At 35.3% G+C, this 20,748-nt stretch overlaps 2 protein-coding genes across 3 annotated transcripts; one reads left to right on the top strand and one right to left on the bottom strand.

The window, feature by feature from the left end:
• Positions 1 to 1,437: 1,437 nt before the first annotated feature.
• Positions 1,438 to 6,953, top strand: LOC104245244 (group 2 truncated hemoglobin 3-2). 2 transcript variants are annotated; one of them, XM_070152956.1, is made up of 5 exons: positions 1,456 to 1,663; positions 2,897 to 3,027; positions 5,839 to 5,983; positions 6,073 to 6,205; positions 6,312 to 6,953. In XM_070152956.1, the coding sequence occupies exons 1-4, from the start codon at positions 1,527 to 1,529 to the stop codon at positions 6,167 to 6,169; spliced, it is 510 nt and encodes a 169-aa protein (XP_070009057.1). In that variant the 5' UTR covers positions 1,456 to 1,526; the 3' UTR covers positions 6,170 to 6,205; positions 6,312 to 6,953. The 2 variants fall into 2 exon arrangements, with proteins under 2 accessions (XP_009799128.1, XP_070009057.1); XM_009800826.2 differs by lacking the exon at positions 6,312 to 6,953 and having other exon boundaries at positions 1,438 to 1,663; positions 6,073 to 6,279.
• A 6,454-nt stretch (positions 6,954 to 13,407) lies between these two features.
• Positions 13,408 to 19,889, bottom strand: LOC104245243 (protein ALTERED PHOSPHATE STARVATION RESPONSE 1). The gene is made up of 4 exons (XM_009800825.2): positions 18,732 to 19,889; positions 17,868 to 18,043; positions 16,892 to 17,115; positions 13,408 to 14,355 (listed from the first exon to the last, which is right to left on the bottom strand). Exons 1-4 carry the CDS (start codon positions 19,708 to 19,710, stop codon positions 13,554 to 13,556), a joined length of 2,181 nt encoding a protein of 726 aa, XP_009799127.1. The 5' UTR covers positions 19,711 to 19,889; the 3' UTR covers positions 13,408 to 13,553.
• Positions 19,890 to 20,748: the final 859 nt, after the last annotated feature.

Raw genomic sequence — 20,748 nt, 5'->3', positions numbered from 1 at the left:
TAAAGATAATTAACTCTAAATCCGAGATGAATAATATGAATAGAAAAATATAGCCGAGTATAAGTGTTGGCAGTGATTATGGCCAGATTTAATAGCATAAAGAAAGATGCATTAAGTAACATTAAGTGACAATAAAATGTAAATAAAGGAAAAGATTCACCAAATCTTGAGTGAGACAGATCCTCTTAATGAATGATAGGGAGATACAAGAACCTTAGGACCCTTTTTGGATCTGATCAAGGTATGGGATCGCAGATCCTCTCATCTCTTTAGAGAGGTGTGTTTTCCTCCCTTTTTCCCTAGCTAGAGAGAGGGAGAGAGCCCATATTCATATTTATAAGGGGTATCCCTAGAAAACCATAAAAGTTTTTGAGAATTTCAAAGCATACTAGCTATTTCATCACTGTACGACCTCGGCCAGTTGATGACTATCCGACCTCGGCCTCAATTATGACTGTCCGATCTCGGTCAATTGATGACTGCCCGACCTCGGCCAATCCGACCTCGGTCAATTGATGATTGTCCGACCTCGGCCAATTGATGACTGTCCGACCTCGGTCAATTGATGACTGTCCGACCTCGGCCTGTCCGATCTCGATCTTAATTATGACTGTTCGACCTCGGCAAATTGCCTCCGCATGTCGAATTTCTCTGACATGATTTTGACCCATACAATGTCAAATACTCAAATAATTACAATAATTCTTCCAATTTGTATATTTTTTTCTTTTAAGTATTTTTTCTTAAATTACAATTTCTATCTATCTTGATCTTTTTTTTTCCCCAGTACTTCAGCTATATAGTAAAAAATGCTTTGCGTATCCAAAATGAATTATGGGATATTTACGCAAATAGCCGGCCGAATTCACTGTTTACGTTTTATGGTTAATATATATAGATTAAACACTAATTATATACAGACATGCATATATTAAATAAGGATCTTGCATATATTATACATCCTCCAATTATTTTTAGAGCTCGTTTGGACATAAGAAATTTTTATTTTTTTCGAAATCAGTGTTTGGTCATAAAATTTCTAATTTTCACTTGAAGATGCATTTTGGAATTTTTTGAAAATTTGAAAAACTCCAAAAAGCTGTTTTTTAAAATTTTCACTCATATCACTCACCAAACTTCAAAAATAACCCCAAATTATATTCATGTCCAAACACAACTCTAATTTTCAATTAGCATTTTTATTTTTTTTAAAATTTTACAATTCTTATGTCCAAACGCCCACTTAATTTAAGCGGGTGGATGAGAGGCTATTTAGGTGAATTCTTCATGAAAATATTCCCAAAAAGGAAAATAAAAGAAACCGGCAAAACTGGAATCAGATTCCACGTTGAATTCCTCCAACCCTCCCCCCACCCCCCCCCCCCTCCCGCCCCCCGCGGCCCGAAAGGATCACTTTCACACGAAAAGGCGTGGACGACACACGCCCCTCTATAAATTCCGCTCCACCTTGCAGTCAGCACCAGCACTCAACAGCAGCAGCAACCAAAGAGTGAACCAATAAAACAATGCAATCTCTACAGGAAAAGGCTTCCGAATGGAGTGGGGTTGACCCGAATGATGCATTCGCCATTGATGAAACCAATCTCTTTGAAAAGCTTGGCCTTCAGACTTTCATCAATTTATCTACCAATTTCTATAACAGGTTCATCCTTCTAATATCCGAATAAAACAAATTATGCTCAAAACAAATATTTTTTCTTGATGGGTTTTCAATTTCTCTAAATGGGTATTCAAGAAAATTCCTTAAAGTTTGAGACTTTGATTGAATTGAATTAGTTAATATTTTGGGTTGAGCTTTCTGTTCTGTGTGCCTCACTCTCTGCTTTTCTATTTTTTTCTTGGTGAAGAAAGTCAGCATGGGTATTTTCTTATTGTTAAAAGATTGGCTTTATCTTTTCCTATTCGATTTGCATGGTTCCCTAACTTCTCTTTTTTTTTTTTTTGGAGGGGGGCTGGGCTTGGGAGAAGGGTGGGGTGGGATTAGTGACGATTTGTGGATCTTTGATTATATTAATTCTTTCTTTTTTGTTGTAAAGATTGATAACAAATGTCTGTGTTTATGGTTGTTACAGACTTATAGTTATACTTCCAAAAGAGTTGAGCTGTATTTGTCCTTGTTACATTTGCACAGTGCCAAGAGGTGTTGAGAGGATCCTAAAATTGTTGTATCTTTGTTGTATAAGCATCTTTCAATGTCAAGGAAACGATTTGGTGATACAAGTTACTGTGCATAATAAACTGGATTCTGGAATGCTGGATTTTTTATTTAGTTTACTTGTTTGGGATGAAGTTCTAGATTATTCTAATTAAGAGTTGTCTACTTTTTCTTCTCAAAAATGGTTTGCCCTGAAGACGTCTGGTTTGTGTTCTAGAAAATGATATAGGTTTTATAATGATGACTGATGAGGATTGAGGAATGCCAGTGATTAGCATTTTAATTAGTTTTTATTTGAACTTCTTCTCTGTTATATTTGCATGGTTTCACAAAGAAATATCTTCGCGGACTCTCCAAATTGCTGGCACACCTGTGTCGGATTCTCCAAAAAAGCACTACTGTGGAGGATCCAACATCCATTCAACGATATTTTCGGAGAGGCCGAGTAAAATAGCCTATAGGCCATGGGTCGAGCAGTGGAATCAGCGACTGACTGGTTGCGTCATGGTAGATTGCCTACTTCACACCCCTTTAGGGTGCGGCCCTTCCTCGATCTTGCGTGAATGCGGGATGCTTTGTGCACCGGGCTACCTTTTCTTTTCTTTTTTTACTTGTTGAACGTGAAGGTGGTTAACTGCCTTTTCTGCTTTTCATCTTCTCTGATGGTTTTACCCTTCATGAGGGAAGACATCTGACTCTTGTTTTTGGGATTGGAATTAGGGTCTATGATGATGAGGAAGAGTGGTTTCGTTCAATTTTCTCTAATTCAAGTAAAGAAGATGCCATTAGGAATCAATATGAGTTCTTTGTACAAAGAATGGGAGGGCCTCCTTTGTACTCACAGAGAAAAGGTAAGCAATGTTTCCCAAAGTCCTTATTTTATACCCAGCTTTGCTATTCTTGTTCATACTCAATTTGCCAATGGTAGTTACTAATGCACTTTTAGGTGAACTCCGGTCTTGAGACGGTTAATCTACTTTCTATCATAACTTTCATATTGAACTTTTAAAATGTTATTAAGATTGGAAACACTAAAGTTAACCAGATAACTTCTTGATATCTTTTTGTTCAACATTTCTTTCTTTGATATTATATGTTTGATAATTCAATATTGCATTTATAAACATCAAGTCGGTGTCAAAATAATATGTACAAGTTGTGTAAGTGACTCCAACAGAGTCATCCACCATTGTCTATTAAATTTGCCAACTACGAACACAAAATAGTATCCTCTCCTTACACCAGACATGCAATTGAAATAAGGAGGATCTTTTAGTGCTTTGTATTCCTGAATGTCGGCGATCCTTCAGCAAATGGAAATTAGTTGTCATTTCAATTAGTTGAGCAATGGAGAAAGAAACTGCCAGCAAGGTAGCTTGAGAAATCCCATTTTGGCGAGTTTAGAGTGCCTTTGTCTTGTTTGTAAGTTTTTGGTGTAAGATTTAGGATTTATTAACGGATGATCACTTTTTGGCCTTGAAATTATTTTGATGGCTTTCTCACATCATCTTGGCGTGTTAATATTGCTTGTGATTTTTCAAAGCAAAATATAACTAGGGAGAAAACAGACAGTAGTGATTCTTTCCTTCAGCATTAGAGCAGTTAAAACTGAAGAGTACTGTATGATATCATGAAAAGTTCCCGTTTAATGATGACATCACTGGAGATTTCAGTCTATTGATAAGTTTTCACTTTTTGATTTACTGATGAAGTCGTTGACATAAAGGAAGTTTTCTTCGCTAGTCAATTCTCTTTCACAAAACTAGTAATTCCGATGCCATATCCAGCATTGGCAAGCTAGGCTGTGGCTTGGAGGATAATTATCTATTTCTTTTTGGTTTCAATTTTAGAGTAAAGAAAGAAGCTGGTGGAAACTATTCTTTAAATCGGTAGAAGCAGATGAAGAGCCCGTTTGGATTGGCTTAAAAAAAGTAACTTTACAGCAGAAATAGCTTTTAAGCCAAAAAGCAGTAAGTTGGGATTGCCCAGCTTATTGCTTTTGGCTTGTTTTAAGCAGTTTTTAACTTATTTTAAGCACTTTTTGACTTTGCCAAACACTGAAAAAAGCTAAAAAAAAACTAAAAGTTGATTTGACCAGCTTAAAAGCCAATCCAAACACCCTCGAAATCTTGTTTGTTGGAAACATGGGAAACTATTTAAGGAGGGTTTGGCCTAATAAAGCTCAGGTTGGCACTTCATCTCTCTTAGGCAGCACTTTGCTACAAACACCAAGATGCTAAAACGTGACCTTAGGACGAAAATAAACAGTAAATATAGTTTGCATAGCGATATATAAATTTTTTTCTAGTAGAAAGTTATAGATGAATGTGTTAGTGAGTAGGATAGGAAATAAAAACTTAGTATAAATACGGGTTAAAAATTAAAATTTGCATCCTTCCATATGAACCAACAATTTTTAATATGGCTTTTGAACTTTGATGGATGTGGTTTTCACTTCATGTTCGCTTGATTGCATTATTTTTTTTAAAGATTTCTTCCTCCACGTGACTCTTTTTGCTGTTTGCAATTAATTTTTGTATTCATCTACCCCTTTCTTCACTAAAAAGTGAACTTTAATTGTGCTTTGTTCTTAAAGCTCCAACAGAATGTTCTCCTACAGTTTCGCCTTCAACTACTGTAGAAATAATGAGGTCAGGTTCTTGAGTCATATAACACACAACTAGTTTCTCCCTCTTTTATACAGTATCGCGATTCTTGCTGCTAACCAATGACACCTCTCACCCATGTCCCAATTGTCTTTATTAGCTGGAAGATAGTAACTAGCTTTGATTGTCATCTCTACTAGTTTTCTTATTCTTGTTGTCTTAGACTCTTTCGAATAAAACATTGGCTATCACTCTTTCGAATAAAACATGTTTTCTACTCAGACATAGCTACTGCAAATCAACTGTTTACCCATTCAGTCATTACCACACTGCATTCTATCTCCAAGATAGTGGCTTTGGAGAGATTTGCTAGATTAGTACGATTAATCTTTATTGCCTAAAAGATCTCCTCTGCCACTGTGATAGGCTTATTCATTGGTTGAAAGTTTTGGTCAGCAGTTTGTGTCATTTGGGTTTGAATGGATTATTCCACTTTTCTGCATCTGCCAAAACCGGAAAACTCTTCTCCTGCTTAACAAATGTTTTTGACTTTCGTGAACACGAGAAAAGTGAACTACTTTAAAAATTGATAAAATATCAAAAATGGAAAAGCTTCTTGGGACTGAGGTGTGACTCCTATATTTTACTTCTTTTCGGGGTTTACATGGAGGAGACAGATTAAACCTGTAATCTATGTCACTATTGGACTTTGTTAAAATTAAGCATTCTCCTTGGGACAGTTTGGGTGTATATCAACAAATCAACCTCCAACTTCTTAGTGTTCATTCTAGTTCGGGTGGTAGATATTTCAGGTTGAACAGCTAATTAATTCTCCAGATTAAGTTTCTTCCTACCTTGAGACGATACGGGAATGTGATGTCAAACATGGATGGTTCTAAGACTTCCTTTGGATGATTGGAGACAAGTTAGTTGGAAGTAGAAATTCATTTTTCTCCCCTATAATATATTTTCAGTGGGTATTATTTCACTTATATGAGTTGTGCTTCATGTAGTTAGTGAAACTGTAAGGACCTTTCAAACTTGGACTTTGTGCAGGCCATCCAGCATTGATTGGTCGCCACCGCCCATTTCCAGTCACTCATAAGGCTGCAGAAAGATGGTTACACCATATGCAACAAGCACTAGATAGTGTTACAGACATTGATGAAGATTCCAAAATTAAAATGATGAACTTTTTCAGGTAAACGCAAATCCCATGGATCTCCCCTTACTATGTCTATTTTTGCTGATAGTAAGCATTTGTAAAAATTACGTTCATTTGCTTTTCAGGCACACAGCATTCTTTCTGGTAGCTGGAGATGAGTTGAAGAATCCAAACCAGGGTGTTGCATGCAAGCATGCTACCAACAAGCCAGCTGCAGCATAAACTTATACCAAAATTGATCAAAGAATTAACAATAATGTACACTGAATATTTTCCTTATGATCATTCAATCAATCAAATCTGAGAATCTATGATCTCAGTTATTGAGCCTACATGTTTATGCTTTGATTTGTTATTGCTCCAGGGAGAAAGGTTGTAGATACACCGACTCTACAATTCATTAATGTAGCAGGAAGAAAGACGTGGATACACGAAGCCATTCTCATGAGACTTGAAGGTATTAGGTCATATATCCTCCTGGAAATCTCGTGAGACAGAAGAAATCCCGACTCTACAAAACTGAAATCTTCGTTATTTATGAAGAGCACTTTGGTTAAACGAAAACAATTGAATTAAACCAAGAAAAAACACACAAGTCTTTATTTACGACAACAAAAGCTTAATCTGTGTCAAACTTCCAATTCACAATGATCAGGAAATCAAACATATTGTTTATTAATGGACCAAAGTATGACCCATAAATTCTTTCCTACGAGACATTCTAGAGGGATGAGCATATCTAGCTGAAAATGACCTACAAAGATTATCAGGCTCTACTTTTTCTGACCCTTGATCAAAATTCTGCACAACCAGAAGAAGAAGAAGAAGTAGTATTATTATTGAAGCTTTTTTTCTTGTGCATTTTGAGTCTCCTCCAAAAAGCTAGCCACCTTGGTGATGAAGAAGAAGAAGCACATGATGATTGTAATCTTTCCCAAGCCTAACACTTTTGCTCCAATTCCCTTTCCCAATTATCCTCATTTTTTCCTCAATAGCTTTGAGATTTGCATATAATTCAACAAATCTATGGCCTTTTATAGATATTGGCTACTTTTGAGACTCTCATGGGATGTTGATTCCCTTTGCCTTTTGATTAGACAAAAGCAAATTAAACTAGTGGTGTGGAAGCATTCTTTAAAGATAATTAACAGTTATACCTAAAATTCCAAAAGGATATTTAGTAACTTTTTTTTAGGTATACCATACCATGTCAATCTTTTTAGGATATGACTAACATATAGTAGTAGTATTTAATAACTTTTCAATTTCTAAAACGTTAAGTATTTTAAAATAAATCCAGTTTGTCAAAACGACGAATATTTAGGACCCAATAACAAATACTACCAAACAGAAAACCAAAAATATAGATAAGCTTTATTCATTTACTGTTTAATATATATATATATATATATATATATATTGCATCACACGAAACATGATGTAATTAAGATGGTCGAAGATTAGTCCACCTAGTTATTTTCAGAATAATTGCTTGGTAAGATGTCTTTTTGTGAAATTACACAATTTATCTAACTAGGAAAGTGATTGCAACATGCCATTGTATCTCAGACCAAAAGAATAATAAAGGAGGAGCGACCTACAATTTCTTATTTTTGCAGGCGCAAAAGTAGAATTGATGAATAGGGTTTCATGTGACTATTCCTTCCCTATTATGGTATCATTATTTTTCTGCACTGTTGGGTCATTCCTAAAAAAATTCAACTAATAAATAAACAGTAAATGAATAAAGCGTATCTATTTTTTTGGGTTTCTCGTTTGGCGTTTGTATCGGTATTGGAGTCCCAATAAATTCGAATTCGTGCCGCATAATACCTATTAAAGAGGAACACATTTCCTACTAAGATTTTATTTTTTTTTAAATTTTCGTAGCTCGAACCCTTAATTTTTTTTACTTTTTGTAATCGGACTTTGGTATGCTTGAGCGATGTAGATGTATTCGTTTCAATTGTAAAAATCTCTTCTTCTATTTGTTATCAGTGTTATAATAAGAGTACAAATTTTATATTAGTTTAGATTAAATGCTTCCAAAATTAGGGGTGAATTTACCATAGCTTTATATATAAAACATTTAAACATTTTTCAATTTACGGATACAATTTAAAGATAATACAATACATTAAAGTACGATATAATATCTAAGAAGTGCACGAGGAGCATCTTCCTGCACAAGTAGACATACTTTATGACATAAATAACAAAAGTTCACTGAAATTTTGAATTTACTAATATAGCAATTGAGGGTGTGTTTGGTACGAAGGAAAATATTTTTCGGAAAATGTTTTTCAATTTTTTCATGTTTGGTTGGCTTAAATATTTTGGAAAATATTTTCCTTATGAACTCATTTTCCTCCAATTGGAGGAAAATGTTTTCCTTATCAAGAGAAGGGAAAATGTTTTCCAAAACTCCTTCTCAACATTCCCTACCCTCACCAACTCACCCCACTCTCCTCTCCAAAAAAGGCTCTTTTTTTTTTTAAAATTTTATTTTTTTATCTTATTTTTTATTACAATTTCAAATTTCTGTTTTTTCGTTTTTATGCATTTTCTGCACCACCTACCCCCACCCCAACCACCCCCCGACACAAAAAAAATTTACTTTTTATTCGTAATTTCAAATTATGTTTTTTCATTTTCTTCCCCTCCCAAATTTCTGCCCTCGTCCCTCCCCATGAAAAAAATATTTTTTAAATATATTTTTCAGTTTTAGTTTTTTTTATTTATCGGTTTAAAGGTGTTCAAAATTTATAAGTTTCACAGTTATGAGTTTGGAGGTTTATGTTTTTGAAAGTTTACATGTTTAGAAATTATAAAGTTTACGGGTTAGAAATTCCGTGGTTTCGAAAGTTTATAAAAAATGTGGGTTCGGAAGGTTGTTGGTTTGAAAGTTTATGACTTCATGTTTATTATATCTAAATTATTTATAAATATTCTTGAGAAGTCATTTTCCTTAATTTGCGTACCAAACACCGAAAAATGAATAAGATTACTACTTGTTTTCCAAGAAAATATTTTCTTGGAAAATATTTTCACGGAAAACATTTTCCGTTATACCAAACACACTGTGAGTTTTAGATTTTTCACTTTCCACTTTAATCGTGCTATAGTTGTCATTTTATTTTGTACGACCACTTCTAAATTCTAATCCAAATTGACTAAGATAAAAAGATGATCTAATATCATAGTGTGTTTTTTTTGGGTGAATAAACGATGTTTAAAATTACAATATAGAAATTTGGCTCACGCAAATACTCACTTAATTTATGAGTACTCTTTTTAAAAGAAACAAGCATGTTAATTTGACTAGTTTTAACTTGAAGCAAGATTTTTAGAGGTTGCTACTAAACCAAGATTATGCATTGTGTCATAATTAGGAGCACCAAAACTAGTGGTCCAAAGGAACGTGGAAAGGTAATTAAAGACATTGAGCCGAAAGACTTCCTTCTTATTCAAATTTTTAACTCCACAAGACTATCATATTATTTCTCTCATCATTGCTAAACTTTTCCTTGAAACACTGGATATTCTTCTTCCACCCAAAATTATTGTAAAAACACTTATATCGGGTGTTTACACCAACACAATATATATATATATAGGCGGATCTAGTGCATGGACTATGGGTTCTCGGAAACCCAGTAACTCTTGTGTAGGCTCTGTATTTATATTAAGAAATTTACTAAATATTGGTAAATATCTGTGTGAACCCAGTTATTATTGCATATTAATCTAAAATTACGGTAGGAACCCATAAGCCTCAAATCCTAAATCCTCCTCTATATATATATAATACGTAATCACTCGATGTAGATAAGTATTTATTAACCTAAATGTGTTCACAATCAGAAAACCAGGAAAAATGTTAGATGAACAAAACAAAAAGAAAAAAAGAAAAGTTTCCAGTGTCTAAAAAATGAGGCTTATCTTCTATATTTATAGCCAACAAAATTTGGATCTCAACGGGTGCAAAGATGCATGTTTATGGAAAAAGTATCATTTGGTAGAAATTAAGTTGGTCGCGAATTACATATTCTGAAACGACCGTCGGGAAAAAGGAATTTGTCAACGACACAAGGCTTGTTCTCTTCTCAAACTCTTTAAGAGCTACAAGAAATATTTTTCTATATAAGCACAAGAATTTTCTTTTTATTTTTCGAGGGAAAAAGAAGGTGTTTGGCTAAGCTTATAAGCTGGTCAAACTAGCTTATAAACAATTTTCGGCTTATCTATGTTTGGTAAAGTTAAAAGTGCTTATAAGCCAAGTGCGTATAAGTCAAAAATAAGCCAAAAGTCATAAGTTGGTCACCCCCAGCTTATGAATTTTTAGCTTATAAACACTTTAAATTTGACCAAGATTTTTACTATTATATTCTTTTTTTGGAACAAAACTCTTACATTGATACTCACTGCGTCACGTGTTGTTTCAACCTCCCCCCCCCCCCCCCCTCTGCAATTCTCATTGACTATTCAAGATAAGCAAATTCTCTATTCCTTTGCATATTTGTATTTATGTGATTGTGTATTAATCTTTGAACTATATGTAATAAATGAGGACATATTAAATTTTTGGTGTATTGCTTTCTAAGTGTTGTGGTGATGAAGACAGTGTTTGTTTCTCTTCAAATATTTTATCCTATTTAGGTTTATTTTTTACTGAGAAACTTTTGTCAATCTATTAATTATTATAACTTGTGATTATATGCTTATCATAAAATAAATTATATTTATCATAAAAGTTATCTTATTCTAAGCACAATTGTATTTAAAATAAAATGACAAATAGAATATTTTGTACCTGAATCGATCTGGAATCTAAAATTTTAAAGAAATTACGCCCTTATAAGTGTAAACAGTTCTAAGGTTATTTAGATCATTTTAACATAAAAAGAGTTTATCAACATTTTTTTATCAAATACTGCAGCAACTTATTATCAATTTCAGCACTTGTATCCAAACACGTAACTGCTTATTATTAAATCAGTTCATCATTTAAAAGTACTTTTCAGCACTTAAAAGTATTTTTCAGAACCTAATGCTTATCAGCTAATCCAAACGGGCTCAAACTCCCTTAGTAAAAAATGAGCATTTCCAAGATTTTCATTTTCCCTCCAATTTTTTTCCTTTGATTTCCTATTCACACCTTAACTCAAACCTAACAATATTTACCCCCAAAATTACCTCCTTCCTTTAATTTTAAAAAAAAATATTCTTATCACCTTGGAAACACAATATACAAAGGAGATAGGTGTTGACTATCGGATGGTCTCGTTTGGTTGCTAGTTACACATCGTCCTATATAGCTATATATCGTGAAATAAGAAAACAAACGTAGAAGAAATACGTACATTATGAGAATCCAAATGAACGGAGGGATCAAACACTCGTACTAAAAAATTAGTAATAATCTTTAAAGAACAAGAAATTGTATCACAAAAAAAAAGAAAAGAAAAAGATGTAAATTATGCAGGGCAGTTATATCTTGTCATACCCGAATTGTTATCGCGTCGAATAGATGTTGATGAGTTAGATGTGTTGCTTTGGGGCTCTTTAGTTTCCAAGGTTGATCCTCAGTAGTCTTATACTATTGACGGTTACCCTAGAAATATTTCTAATTATTCACACAACATTGAGGCCGTCAAATGATGCAAGTCTTGGATAAAAATCTATAACACACTAGGATGTTCTTGTTGACGATCCTTTACTTTGGCAGAATCTGGAATTACTCAAATAATTATAATATCTCACACGGGATATATAAATTCTTAAACCTTCAACTCTTACTAAGACTGGCCAATACCGAGTAATGAAATTACGATTATTATTATTATTATTATTATTATTATTATTTCCTTTTTATGGTGAGTTGAATTGGTGGAACTCTCTACAACTTAGGAATTAGTTCTGTACTTGTCATCAGATAGGTAAACATGTCAACTGGGACGAGCAAGCTCCAGATTAATTGACAATATTGATCAAAGAACTCATGATAATGATATATGTGTAACAACAACAACAACAACCCAATAAAATTTCATTAGTGGGGTCTGGGGATGATAGTGACTCTCGGCTCAAGAAAATAAAAAGACAATATGTGTAACAATGAATATTAAATCATATATCCTTCTGGATATTTTAGAACCTGGTTCTGGATCTCATATACTTTTGTCCTCAAATGTGCCCCGAGTGACTATTTCTACACAACATTCTAATTAAAAATTTGAACACATTACACTAATGGCTTGCGCCCATTTGAATTGCTTAATTAATGTAATGAATGCAGGAAAGTGGTGTAATTCTTATGTTTGGGCTGTTCTTGAGCTGAAGCATTAGAAAGAAGGTGAAATGGATTGGACAGAATGAAAGAATTTAGTGGAAAACTCAAACTTTTCAAGTTGTAGTATTGCTTTTTAGAGAATTAAATATGTACTTAATCGTCATGAACAGCATTCTGATCAATTGCTCTCAACTTGAAAACTTTGAACTACGATACCATGAAGTTACAATGGGGTTGATGGAGCTAGTTACCCAAATGTTGGTTATTCAACAACATAGTAGAAGAAAATCTTGACTTCACAAACATGAAATCTCATGATAAAGAGCTAGCAATTTAATTGAACAAAGACAACTTCATTCTAATTTTACTGTCACACTATTTTCTTGTTAAACTATTCCAATAAGAATGTCATCTTTTTCTATTTGGAAACAATTTAATCTTAAACTTTTACTTTTAATGGTATGCTTTTATAGTCACAAAAATCACATGGCATATTTAAGACTAAGTTGCAATAGTCTTTTTTTCTTTCTCAAATTTTCGTGTTCAATCAAATTACTGTATCTAAGAAGCACACTAATCACTTGCACAACTTACACTTGGACTATGGCATATATTAATAGGTGTTAAAACCTTGGTTTTCATTTTGTATATGTAGGAAATCCAAATAATATCTCTCCACCACCCACCCCCAAAAGGAAGGGGAAAAAAAAAAATCCTGTAATATCTATTTGAGTTGGGTAACCCAATGATCCAAGGATATTCTGCTTCCACTGTATAACGTACATTTTATTTCAAAACCATTTAGAAGTGGAATTTACTTTAGTATGCAAAAGATTCCTAAATTTGACTACGACCTTCGGCAAATGGTTTCTACAAGGGAAGCCACATTGACATTTCAAAATGCACTTATGCTAATAATGTATAAGGTGGAGGGTAGTATTAGAAGAATTAACTTAAATAGCCGCTCACTCGATCAGCGAATACATATATATGTATAATCCATGTATAATATGTGTATAACCATATATAATCGGCATATAATCTATGTATACCGACTAGGAAAAATAAATTGTAAATCTGACCGGCTATTTGTGGAAAGATCCCGCAATATTATGCACAAAAGAATTGTAACAGCAGTGCCATAAAACATTTGCTGCTGCACTTGAGGTGATGAATTACCGCTTTTCATACAATATGGCAAAACATCTGCAATACAGAGAAGATATTATCCAGGCTTAAATTACATTTGGCTACAAAAAGATCACAAGAACACATTACAAGGTGGAAAAAGAAAAGAGTAAAGCCTAGAGACCCTTATGAACTCCCATTTGAGTGCTGTGATTGTATGATCACTCTCAATCGACCATAAGCCTCTAGACAAGCGTAAGAATACTCGGACATGGCTCGGAAGAGCTCAGGCAACCTGATCTTGAGACTCCCTAATGACTTCTCCCTAACTTGAATACAGTGTTTCTGGTGCGCTTCTGTCTCCTCGTCCAACCTCTTTTTCAATGCTTCCACAAGAAACTGCTTTTCTGCAACAGGATCTTTAGGATTAGACTCTGTAGCTCTATCAGGATCTGCCACATCCGGTGGAGTTCTACGTTGCATATACTTTTGGTACCAATCTTCAAATGCTTGCCTTTTGCGTATGTATTCTTTTCTAGTTTCCTCACACTTCTCCTTCAGCTTCATCTCTTCCTCCTGATGAATAATGATGGTCCTTATCACAGCTTCAAAAGAAGCAATGGCACTTTTGGCAAGCTCATCGGGAAGCTTCTCAAGAAGCTCCTGCCAAGAATGGAGAAGGGCTTGAATTGGGGGATTTTGTGCTCGAGGAGGCGACGAGATTTTTTCTTTTAGGCTGCTCTCAATGGGTATGAGATTTAGCTTCAACCAGTTGTGAAGTGTTTGGATGTATAGTTTTTGATTTTTTACAAGGTTGTCAAAATGATCATGCCATTCCTTGACAACATTACCAAGCTGGATTGTGCGTTCATGATGGTGTTTGCTTGTTTCTAATGGGAATCCAGAGATTTCAATGGCTTTGAGATCAGTAGCCATCTCCAGCTGGTTTTTGTGATGACTATACATGAATTCCGACATGTTAACCATCCTGCAAAGCAGAAGCAAAAGCTAATTTTCATAGAATGTAGTATCAAACAGAGATTGCTACCTCGATTACATTGCAATTCCACGCAGTGTTATTAAAAGCGTTCGCTTCTCGCTTTAAGCGCTGAAGCGAGGCAAGGCGCAGGGCTATCGCTTTTGTAGCAGAAAAGCGACTCACATTTAAAAAGCGCTACCTTCTCCCACTTAAGCGAGAAGCGCCTCGATGGAAAAGCGATAAAAAAGCATGCTTAAGCGAGCCGAAGGCATCTGCTAGGGTTTTTTAGAGTTATTTTTGGCAAATAAGCCATCTGTTAACAAATAAACATACGCTCTTCAACGACTACTTCTCCAGCGAACTCCAGCGAAGACGAAGTCTCCAGTTCTCGGTAAGTTTCTGCAACGACTTCTTCTTTTTCTTTTTCTTCCTCTTCTTCTTCGTCTCTTCTTCTTCTCTTCTTCTTCTTCTTTCAATTTTTCACTTTTTAAACGCTGATTTTGTGCCCTAAACGACTTCTTCTTCTTCTTTTGTTCTACTTTGTGCTCTGTTTTATGCTTTATGCTCTGTTTTCTGCTTTATCATCTGCTTTATGCTCTGTTTTCTGGTTCATGTGAATTAACTGTTATGTTTTTTTTTTGGTTGTTGATTGTAGTAAATTTAATTTGTTTAATATGTTATTTTTAATGAGTTCTTAGCCATTTATCTATGCCTATTTTATTTTTTTATTTATGTGTTAAATTGCGCTTCACATGAAGAAAAAAAAAGCGCTTCGCTTCGCGCTTCTCGCTTCGGTGAAGCGAGGCCTCGTCGCTTTTTTGCGCTTAACGCTTTCCAAAACACTGATTCCATAAGGGGGAAAGAAAAGCAAGCAGAAAATCATTTAAAGAGCACTTGCGCTCATTATTAGTACAGGACATTGTACTATTGTAGGGGATGTAATAAATCAAGAATTAACAAAAAACAGTCACTTAGAGTTAAGGCAATACTAGAATGCTTGCAGGCACAGAACTCCATTTCCCAACCAAATTTTGAATTAAAAATCCTGAAACATACAGATGATAGGAAATCCATTTGTTTCTTAAAATCAGTAAACAGCATCAGGAATGCCTCGGAAAGGATATGTATGCTAATGACGCTACTCATCTCTGAGGATAAAATGGAGAAGACCTCTTGCTAAAATATCATAAAGTAATATAGCTTAAGAACAGTACGGGGATTCATTTCCAAAGTTTACCTCAACTATGAAAATATACATAAGCATGCATTTAATAAAGGTTTTAAGCCAAAAAAGTAAGAATCAAAAGCTTTAAAAAAAACCTTATTTACTAGGCTGAATGCTAGGGAAAAGTCTGCACAAAGTGAAACCATATGAATCAATATTACTAACATGAGGCAGGTCAAGGACTTATACTAATATTGGTTTGGTTCTCCAGTAATCCACAAATAGAACAATTGTTCCACAAACAGAAACTTTCTGAGATTTGTAAATGAATTGGTGGCCCAATTAGAACAGCAAAAAAGAAGAGATTGCCAAATGGTTGGGGTGTGAAACAGGTATAGGGTAGATATCTAGACAAACTTCTTACCTGTGGTAGGAACTTCAAGATTACTTATAATTTTGTTTCTACTCAATTAGCAAAGTTATCTATCATTTGTGTTTATATCTTACAGTGCGTATATAAAATCATGCTCCTTCATTCTAAAATCAATTACAAGTCCACCTGTGGCCCACCTGGGAAAAAACCTCGCTTCCTGAGGCATAAGATGAATGTCCAGACTTTCTGGACTACCTCAAAATATTCCCCATGATTTTCCACCGCATTCAATTAATACCTCAAAAGGGTCACCGGTTAACTACAGAAACCCCAGCCCACCCTTCTTGAGTTGATATAGAAACAGTGAGGATTCATATAGCCGGGTAATCTTTTTTTTTTTGGATATGTTATATAGCCCGGGTAATTTCTTCGATCTTCAAAAAGATAATATTGTAAGTTTCACTTCGAGTGCCCAACTAGCTTGTGATTGAAGCATAGTAGTAGCACTTGTTGCATACTATCTAGTATTAAGAATTTCTTCTTAGGAGTTTAGTTTGTAAGACCATTGTTCCTCCGAGGAAGACTTCCGGAGCAAATTTTCTGATAAAAATAGGAAGAAGAGTATCTAAATGTCGAAAAACTAATACTTTTAAACCATCACTCAAGTCTAAGGTTTCACTTAAAAGTAAGCCTTTATGGTTGGGGACTGGCCAGGAGTTTCACTTAAAAGATTAACTTAGATACTTTACACCTCTACCATTACACAAATTTTGTTAAACAATCACAGTTCCCAAGAACTTACAACTCAGAACACTGACTTCTAAATCGTGTGGAATAGACACAGCTTCTAAATATAATAATCTGTTATAAAAGAAAATCTAGGTGCAATAGCAGTTGCAGATAACAAATAACAATGTCCCTAGTCAAGCAGGAAGAATGGCCACCTGAAACACGTAAATTTAACAAATATAGTTTTCATCATGGAGGTAAGCCACACAAAAACTTACCCTTGAACAAGAGCAGCCAGCTTGGGATACAACTGCTTGTCACGGATGTCATTTACTTCAGAAACTGTGGAATCCAAGGACTGCATGTCAACTATATATCGCGTATGCAAATGGCTAACAGCAGCCTTTGTCTTCTCCAGTGATTCCAAGCTAGCATTTCGTTTCTTCAGCTTGTTTAGCAAGGCAACTTTCCTCTGATATTCATGTTTTATAAGCTCACCAGCCTATTGAAATGAAACAAAATAACATTTTCGTACACCATCAGCCTATTGGATAATAGGAAAAATACGGCCAAATAATAAAGGTCAATACAAGACAGAGAGCCACCACAGAAGGCCATATAGAAACTTCATTACATAAGGAAAGGATCAGCTACAAAGAGAAACAGAGTAGCCGTTGAGATGCACGATATGCAACTAGCCATGTCCTGAGTAGCTTTGACAATGACACAAGTATAATGGTGTTCGACACAGACACTGAGACAAACTAGGATTTGGAAAATTGGGGGGCAGAGTACATATGAAGAAGGTATAAATGGCATGTGTGCGGCAATTTCACCCTTGTTGCTCTTGCTGCAAGTGAAACAGCCTGGGTGGATTTCATCCTTTAAGTGACTAGGAGCTGAGACACTCCAAGCGTAAAGCGATAGTGAATCCCGAAACTGCACCAGTCACCTCCTCTTTTAGCATTTCTAAACCAGATGGAGATAGCAGGGTTTGAGTTTTCTACCAGATGTACTCCGACCGGGATCTCAGTCACACGTTTCATTTGGTACCCAGACTCTGTATTAATTCTCTTTTGAATTTCTATTCTGGTATCCCCTTAATGGAAATGCATGTACAGGCAGGACCTGATATAAATAGAAGATTTGGTCCATGCTTCCTGGCCCTCCTCTCATAAATTAATCATAAATCAAATATAAAATCCAAGATTTTACCCAAGAGAAAGCAAAGGGACAAGAAGAAGCAATAAGCACCTTCATTTCATCATAAAGTTTCTTCTCCCATGCCAGCAATTTGTCCAAAACAGTGGCATGCGTCTCATATTCATCAATGTCATACTCATCCTTAGTAGCATCACCATTAGGGACACCCTTAAATGATTTATTCCATGTAATGACTCGCATCACCCTAGCTGCGTGGTCAATATGTCCTGCAAAAAAAGAACATTCATTATTAACATCCAAGAAGATCTACAACCTTGTTGCTTCAGTTTTTTGCTGTTAAAGTACTGGAATCATATAACTTAACTGTATGAAAACAGTCCCCTTGTTATTTCCCATAAGACAAAGTAGAGCAATTATGAAAAACAAGCTAGTCAAACAAAGGAACAGAAAGACTAATTGGGCCCAGCATCATAGTTATTAATGTGACTCCTTTTTTTTTGTGGGGGTGAGTGTAACAAAATGTGATAAAACTATGTTCAAGTCTCCAGCAAGCTAAATACAGGCCCAAGCAGGCAGCAATTGCAGAGGCAGAGGTGTAAAACCGTTGTTCATATATTAACAAAAAAGGGGCAATCCGGTGCACTAAGCTCCCGCTATGCGCGGGATCCGGGGAAGGGCCGGACAACAAGGGTCTATTATACGCAGTCTTACCCTACATTTTTGCAAGAGGTTGTTTCATGGCATCAACTTTAGCAGTTACGCAAAACCGTCATTCATATATGAACGAATTTACCATATTCCCCATTTCCTTACTGAATAGCAAAAAACATAACTTTGCAAGAATTTATGGAAAGGAAACCTTTGCAGTGCTAAAAAGGTTTGAGCTTTAGTAGTCAAAATCTGAAAGACATGAAGAATAAGGGAATTCTATCCATTATAAACATCAAAAGTTACCTCGATTATCAGCAAAGTTAGAGTGGTAATGCAATCGAGTAGCCTCAAGCATCTTAGAAACCTCTTGCGCATTCTCAGAAGCTTTCAGGAAATGATCATCAATCTCCCCTAAAACTTTAAAGAAATCAGCATTATTATTATTGTTACCATATCCAACAACATTCCCACCAACTCCCACTACTCCTCTTATCTCAGGAGGTGCAGTGTTTGAATGCTTAAACACTCTCTCTGTACTATCCTCCGCCCTCACTGGGGTCTCCTCTTCAACCTCACTCAGAATCTCTACTTTCCCCTTCTTCTCCGGCGTCTTAAACTGATCATCTTCGTACTGATTCATACCCACATTATCAAATCTTTTGTCTTGAATTTCGTTATTCTGTTCGTTAAATGCTTCCTCCTCCTCCTCTTCTTCTTCTTCCTCGACTTCCTCTAAATGCCCATGAATGTTATCCACATTAAAGAAATAATCCCACGCCTCCCCTGGTGGGGCCGGGGGAGGCGGGGGTGGGGTTGGCTCCTCCTTCACTATTGGTGTCTCACGCGCTGCCACATTTCTCTTTACTCTTAGTTTCAAATCAACTTCCTCTTCTTCTTCCTCTTCCTCCTCAATTTCCTCATCAATAGCAATACCTTTCATTTTTCCACGTCTAGGTTTCGAAAGCTCGGGCATAGTCATGGCGCGTTGAAGCGGTGAGAAAGCTGGTGGAGGAGGAGGGGGTGGAGGGAGAGGGCTGGCTTCCATAGTCGGCGGTGGAGGCGGAGGCGGCGGATCGTTAACGGCCGGCGGCGGCGCAGGTGGGGTTTCGCCTTGAGCATAGTCGCTTAAAGCAGCACCGGTGTTTTTTAAAGCCATAGAATAAGCTGAATGTGCAGCTGCAAAGAAGTTGCGGTAGTTTACAGCTTCTTTCATGAGGTTTCTTCGTTCTTTGCATCTTGATACTGACTCTTCGTTATCTAATCTTGATTGAGCACACCCCATTTTTCCACTGTTTTAGCTCTTCTAGTGGTGGATTAGAGGAAATGGGGTTGAGATTTAGAAAGAGATGGAGATGAAAAGAGAGAGAAAAAGATAGAGAGAAAAGTGAAAAGGACAAAAATGTGAGCAGAGGAGAGAAGAGGTGGGGAAACACTGAGAAGAGAGTGTACTGTAAATGGTACAGGGAAGAGAGAGGGGGAGGGAGGTGGTAAGTACGCGCCGCTGGATGGGGGTATTTCTAATTTTGAAAAATACACCTAGGACTAACGGTCACATTTCTCGAGGAACTTAACGGCGTCGTTATGAGCTAATTAGAAAATTAAGCCAGTAAGCTAATTTCCTTTCTATTCTTGCGTTACTAGTACTAGTACTAGTATAGCCCGGCACGATAGCGCGCAAAATATGTGATCTAATTTGTTTGACCATATTATATTATATTATATTGTTTGAATTAAATTTAAATTTTTTTTATCTAGTGAAATATGTCCAATAAGAAAATCACATAAAATTAGAAAAAATATTATATGGTCATCGAATAACTTTTAAGCTCCTCACTTTTCGTTATTACATAATCTACTATATTTAATATTATTTTATTTGCTATTATGATATTTTATTAGCTTATTACTTGACTTAATATTTTTGTTAATTCTCTCTTTTAATTTAATATAGATATAAATACATATTTTCTCACTCCTAAAATATTTTCTTGAAACTTTTTTCCATTGTACATCTTCATTTGAATTCGTCCAAAATATAAATTAATTTTAACTTTCAAAATATCAAAATGTTGTAATCTCATAAAAATATTAAAGATTATGTATTTTAGCTTTCAATTTTAAATAGACTCTTAACATTATAAATTGTCTGTACAAATCTATAATATAGATATAGATTAGATTTTGTCATAAAATCTAGTTAAATTTTGTCTTTAAAGTGCGAAGTAGCATTGTCTCTATATGACACTTGACTTGACCTCATTATTAACTATCATTCTTTTAATATAATATATAAAGTTATATTATGTGTTGGCAACTTTCC

Source organism: Nicotiana sylvestris, chromosome 8 (genome assembly GCF_000393655.2).
Source record: "Nicotiana sylvestris chromosome 8, ASM39365v2, whole genome shotgun sequence".
Classification (NCBI taxonomy): domain Eukaryota; kingdom Viridiplantae; phylum Streptophyta; class Magnoliopsida; order Solanales; family Solanaceae; genus Nicotiana; species Nicotiana sylvestris.
The sequence above is the reverse complement of the archived record's forward strand: the minus strand, read 5'-3'. Positions and strand labels throughout refer to the sequence as shown.

What these genes read in the sequence shown, in the direction of transcription:
- LOC104245243 (XM_009800825.2), bottom strand. Translation starts at nt 19,710, where the DNA reads ATGGGGTGTGCTCAATCAAGATTAGATAACGAAGAGTCAGTATCAAGA. An exon ending in TAACTTTGCTGATAATCGAG is followed by an intron (nt 18,044 to 18,731) that starts GTAACTTTTGAT and finishes CTTTTTTTGCAG; the next exon opens with GACATATTGACCACGCAGCT. An exon ending in AACTTTATGATGAAATGAAG is followed by an intron (nt 17,116 to 17,867) that starts GTGCTTATTGCT and finishes TCATTTCAATAG; the next exon opens with GCTGGTGAGCTTATAAAACA.
- LOC104245244 (XM_070152956.1), top strand. Translation starts at nt 1,527, where the DNA reads ATGCAATCTCTACAGGAAAAGGCTTCCGAATGGAGTGGGGTTGACCCG. An exon ending in TCTACCAATTTCTATAACAG is followed by an intron (nt 1,664 to 2,896) that starts GTTCATCCTTCT and finishes GATTGGAATTAG; the next exon opens with GGTCTATGATGATGAGGAAG. An exon ending in AAAATGATGAACTTTTTCAG is followed by an intron (nt 5,984 to 6,072) that starts GTAAACGCAAAT and finishes TTTGCTTTTCAG; the next exon opens with GCACACAGCATTCTTTCTGG.